The sequence below is a fragment of the Micromys minutus genome (assembly GCF_963924665.1).
Source record: "Micromys minutus genome assembly, chromosome: 11".
Classification (NCBI taxonomy): Eukaryota; Metazoa; Chordata; class Mammalia; order Rodentia; family Muridae; genus Micromys; species Micromys minutus.
The window spans coordinates 32,116,452-32,121,498 of record NC_137980.1 but is presented as its reverse complement, the minus strand read 5'-3'; the positions used below and the strand labels follow the sequence as shown (position 1 = coordinate 32,121,498).

Sequence of the window (5,047 nt, the reverse complement as noted above, 5' to 3'; positions counted from 1 at the left end):
GCATAGGCCCTACCTTCACCCCAATGCCTCACTCTATAAATCCCAGGGCAATGTAGACACAGCCTGCTCCAGCCTTCACACCCTCTTTATTTCCCTTTTCTCAAGCAGGAAGCGTGCCCTCACACTTCCCGTTCCAGTTATTTAAAAGGATGGAATAATACTTCGGAAGTTGGCATCTTTAAAGCATGCCAGATTGATCTGCTTTATTTTTAAAGTAGGAGCTATGTAAAAAAGCCGGCAAGTGCAAAGAAAATATGTCGGTAGCGGCAGCGGAAATGCTCTGCCGAGGTTCATAGCAGAAAAGGCACAATAACAACTCTCTTCTTGTCCTGGGTATCTATCTCTAGTGATGGAGGATTCGGGCATCCAGAGAGGCATATGGGATGGAGATGCCAAGGCTGTCCAACAGTGTCTCACAGACATCTTTACCAGTGTTTATACAACCTGTGACATCCCGGAGAACGCCATATTCGGTCCGTGTGTTCTGAGCCACACTTCCCTGTATGACAGCATAGCCTTCGTGGCTCTCAAGTCCACGGACAAGAGAACTGTACCTTACATCTTCCGGGTGAGTCTCAGCAAGTGTGGTGGGGGTGTCTGTGGGTAATTTCCTGTTGGGGATGAGCAAGGAGCCATCCTAAGGACAAAGTAACCGGCTGAGCAGTCAGAGCAGAGGGAACACGAGAAAAACCAGAAAAATAAAAAGTAGATGCAAATGATCAAGTCACTTTCTGAGAAAAGAAAAAGACAATAGCAAAGTGGTCTGAACTGGTGCCTGAGTTCTGGGTTCCCTGGATCAGGATTTCCTAAATTGCTAAGGAGACCTAACTAGGACGGGGCTGTTTACACATTAAGTAGTCCTTGGAAGCACTTTTACAAGTATTGAGTATTTTTGTTTTGTAACCTGAGAGGTTACATTAATAGCCGGATCATTGCTTTCTTTAGTTAATGTTAGCTAGTGTTCAGCGTTTGTATTTAAATAAAGATGTTGTTTTGGCAGCAAAGCATTGTTAAATTCACGTTTGTGTTTGTAACGGGCCTCTCTGTCCCCAGTCTTGCTTTTTTATTAATTGTTTTTATTTATTTACATGTTAAATGTTGCTCCCAGTCGCTACCCCTCTAGCTCTCACAGTTCCTAGTTTTTTTCCTCATGAAGAAAATCTGTTATTCCTTCCTCATGCCACAGTTCGGAAGATGGGCAGAGAATCATTTCTAAGACCCAAACTTACCTTTTACTTCTGAAACACACGAAATCCCCCCCCCCCCACTTTTGTCATGTGTAGTAACTGAAAAGGAAATGCTGAAGAGGCTAACGAGGAAGTCTGACTCAGTATTGCAATGGATGGCTGTGGTGCCCATTGATCACAAACACTGGGATGCAGTCCGACTTTAGCCAACTTTTGCAAACTTGGTTTCAGATAATTGTTTGGAAAGAACCAAAAGACAAACAGAAGAAATATCCCTGGTTTTTCTGATTTCTGTCTTTCACGTGGACCGCCCCTCCCCCTTCTTGTCTTTCTTAAATATTGTAGGTGGACACTTCGGCGGCAAATGGTTCCTCAGAAGGTCTCATGTGGCTGCGGCTGGTACAATCAGCCCGAGATAAGGAAGAACAGAATCTCGAAGCTTATATAAAAAACGGACAGCTCTTCTACCGTTCTCTCCGCAGGATTGCCAAAGATGAAGAGTTACTAGTTTGGTACGGAAAAGAACTGACGGAGCTGCTCTTGCTCTGCCCGTCTAGATCTCACAAAATGAACGGTAGGTTGGCTCGCGACCTGAGCGCGGGTCCTTCGCTAGCTGGGAAGAAGTGTAGGTAGGGACCAGCCAGGGAATGACCAGGGTCCCTGGGCGCACCTTGCTTTTCTTGGGCCCTTCCTAGGCTGGGCGAAGCTTCTGAGGTGTTGTCCAGAATGGAATCGGGACATAGGGGAAGGAAAAGTTGGGGAGTGCCTGGCTTGATAAAAATTCAAATCAAGAAGGAAAGTTGCACCAAGTAGAATACTGTATTCTCTTCATGGGCACTTATTCTAAAAAGATAAAGTGGATTTGTTTGGGGAATGATGGCTAAGTGGCCTGGGGATGATTCTAACTAAGCACGTGTGTTTGTGTGTGTGTGTGTGTGTGTGTGTGTGCTCTGTTTGCTCACTAAGCAGGGTCATCTCCTTACACATGTCTGGAATGCAGCCAACGCTTCCAATTTGAGTTCCCCTACGTGGCACATCTGCGATTCCGCTGCCCCAAGAGACTTCACAGCACTGATGCGAATCCCCAAGACGAGCAAGGGGGTGGCGTGGGCACCAAGGACCACGGCGGCGGTGGTAAAGAGCAGCAGCAACCACCTCAGCAGCAACAGGAGGCGCCGTTGATCCCGGGCCCCAAGTTCTGCAAAGCCGGCCCCATCCACCACTACCCCGCGTCGTCCCCAGAGGCGAGCAACCCGCCGGGCGTCGCGGGTGCCGGCAGCGCCAAGCCGTCCACGGACTTCCACAACCTGGCTCGGGAACTGGAAAACTCCCGGGGAGGCAGCACCTGCGCGGGGGCGGCCCCGGGCGTCGGCGGAGGCGGCGGCAGCGGCCACCAGGAGGCGGAGCTGAGTCCCGACGGCGTCGCTCCGGGCGGCTGCAAAGGCAAGAGGCGGTTCCCGGAGGAGGCCGCGGCGGAGGGCGGCGGCGCGGGGCTGGCGGGCGGCCGTGCGCGCTTCTCCGAGCGGCCGCTGGCGACCTCCAAGGAGGAGCTGGTGTGCACGCCGCAGCAGTACCGCGCCGCCGGCAGCTACTTCGGCCTGGAGGAGAACGGCCGGCTCTTCGCGCCGCCCAGCCCGGAGACCGGCGAGGCGAAGCGCAGCGCCTTCGTGGAAGTGAAGAAGGCGGCCCGCGCGGCGGGCTTGCAGGAGGAGGCGGCGGCGACAGACGGCGCAGGGGCCACGGCCGAGGACCCGGACGTGGGAGGTGGTGTGGCGGGCGGCGGCACCGGCCCGTCCACCCCCGCGGCGGGGTCGCCGGCGGTTCCCGAGAAGCTGCTGGCCCCGCGTCCCGGAGGCGCCCTGCCGGGCCGGCTGGAGGGCGGGAGCCCCGCGCGCGGCAGCGCATTCACCTCGGTGTCGCAGCTGGGCGGCGGTGGCGGCGCGGGGACCGCGGGGACCGCGGGGGGCTCGGGGGGCGGCCAAGCGGCCGCGTCGGACGAGCGGAAGAGCGCCTTCTCGCAGCCCGCGCGTTCCTTCTCGCAGCTGTCCCCGCTGGTCCTCGGCCAGAAGCTGGGCGCGCTCGAGCCCTGTCACCCGGGAGACGGCGTGGGTCCCACCAGACTCTACCCGGCCTCCGCCGATCCGCTGGCTGTGAAGCTGCAGGGGGCCGCGGACCTGAACGGAGCCTGCGGGCCCCTGGCGAGCGGCGGCGGCGGTGGCTTGCCCAAGCAGAGCCCCTTCCTCTACGCCACCGCCTTCTGGCCCAAGAGCTCGGCCGCCGCTGCGGCTGCCGCAGCAGCGGCCGCGGGGCCCCTGCAGCTGCAACTGCCCTCGGCGCTCACCCTGCTGCCGCCCTCCTTCACCTCCCTGTGTCTGCCCGCGCAGAACTGGTGCGCCAAGTGCAACGCCTCCTTCCGCATGACCTCCGACCTGGTGTACCACATGCGGTCTCACCACAAAAAGGAGTATGCCTTGGAGCCCCTGGTGAAGCGGCGGCGGGAGGAGAAACTCAAGTGCCCCATTTGCAACGAGTCCTTCAGGGAGCGTCACCACCTGTCCAGGCACATGACCTCGCATAATTGATGCACAAAAGACTTCGGCTTTACACGCGTGTGCAAGCTCAGTCAAGCCACCTGCAGGAGCACACACGCGAGGACATCCACCACTACCTTATGCCTCCAAACACGGCAACCAAACACGTGTGCACACACAGGCCCCTCCCCTCGCCAGGAGCCTCATCATCCAAAAGTTTAATTTCACACACACACACACACACACACACACACACGCACGCACGCACGCACGCACGCACGCACGCACGCACAGACAGGATGGTGGATTTTGGATTGGGTGGGTTGTTTGAGGGGGTTTTCTTTTGAATGCACGAATTTTCACTTTCCCAAAAACAAAGGTACATTTTAAAAAATGTCATATATTGCAACATATTGATGCATTTGTCATACGTTTCTACTTAAATATTAAGCACTTATGGTTTAGATGTAATAATTATATGTAAGGACAAAGTTTATTTTAGATATAAAGTAATGGAGGAAGATGAGATGCTTTCTGCATTTCCCGATGACAGCTGTGTTCTTACAAAAATGAACAGAATGAATAAAAAGGGGGTGATCAGTTTAAGTTTCCAGGGGGAAGTGCATGTATCATGGTTATAGACTTCAGTGAAGAATGTTATCAATGATGTAAATATGTATTTCCTTTTAATACAAAGTGTAATTTTGTGCCAGTGAAATGAAGTCTCAATAGTTATGTGTTTCTTTTATCCCTAAAAGATTTATTAAACTTTATAGTTTATCCAGGTATGTTGGATGCTTTGACAATAAATAACTATTTTCCTCAAAGCAAATATTTGGAACGTTTACAAAATATTTTTAGGTCAGTATAATACTGTGGAGTTAGTGCATTCTCATCAACTTCCTGAGAAGAAGGGAAGAGACCTCTCTGCCGGTCTTTACTACAAGTCAGTTTTGAGCCTAAAGGTATTGATTAGGACTTGAAGAGTCTTTAACTGAAAGGTGTTGGGTTTAATGATCAAGGACAAATCACTTGGGCACAGTAATTGCCATACAGGTAATCTGTCAGAACGTTTCGGGGTGTCTTCCAGAATGAAGAAAATTAATCTCTACATAAGTTACCAGTTTTTGGACAGCATTTTCAAGAAGAGATTTAAAAGCCCACATTAGGATTTAGTAGTGGTGCTTCTTCCAAGGGATGTCCCACATTCTAGAACTTTCCTGGAGAGAATTTGTCAAGTAATACAGTTTGAAAGATGGAGGTTTGGTGATGGTGTATCACAGGGCTGAGTTTCCACACCCGCACAGCTGGGAGTGATACCAAGACAGA

At 52.4% G+C, this 5,047-nt stretch overlaps 1 protein-coding gene across 1 annotated transcript; it reads left to right on the top strand.

Moving 5' to 3' along the window:
- Positions 1–349: 349 nt before the first annotated feature.
- On the top strand, positions 350–3,769 carry PRDM8 (PR/SET domain 8; the record flags this gene model as incomplete). Its single annotated transcript, XM_080925376.1, has 3 exons — positions 350–568; positions 1,533–1,761; positions 2,157–3,769. The coding sequence occupies 3 exons, from the start codon at positions 350–352 to the stop codon at positions 3,767–3,769; spliced, it is 2,061 nt and encodes a 686-aa protein (XP_080781502.1).
- Positions 3,770–5,047: the final 1,278 nt, after the last annotated feature.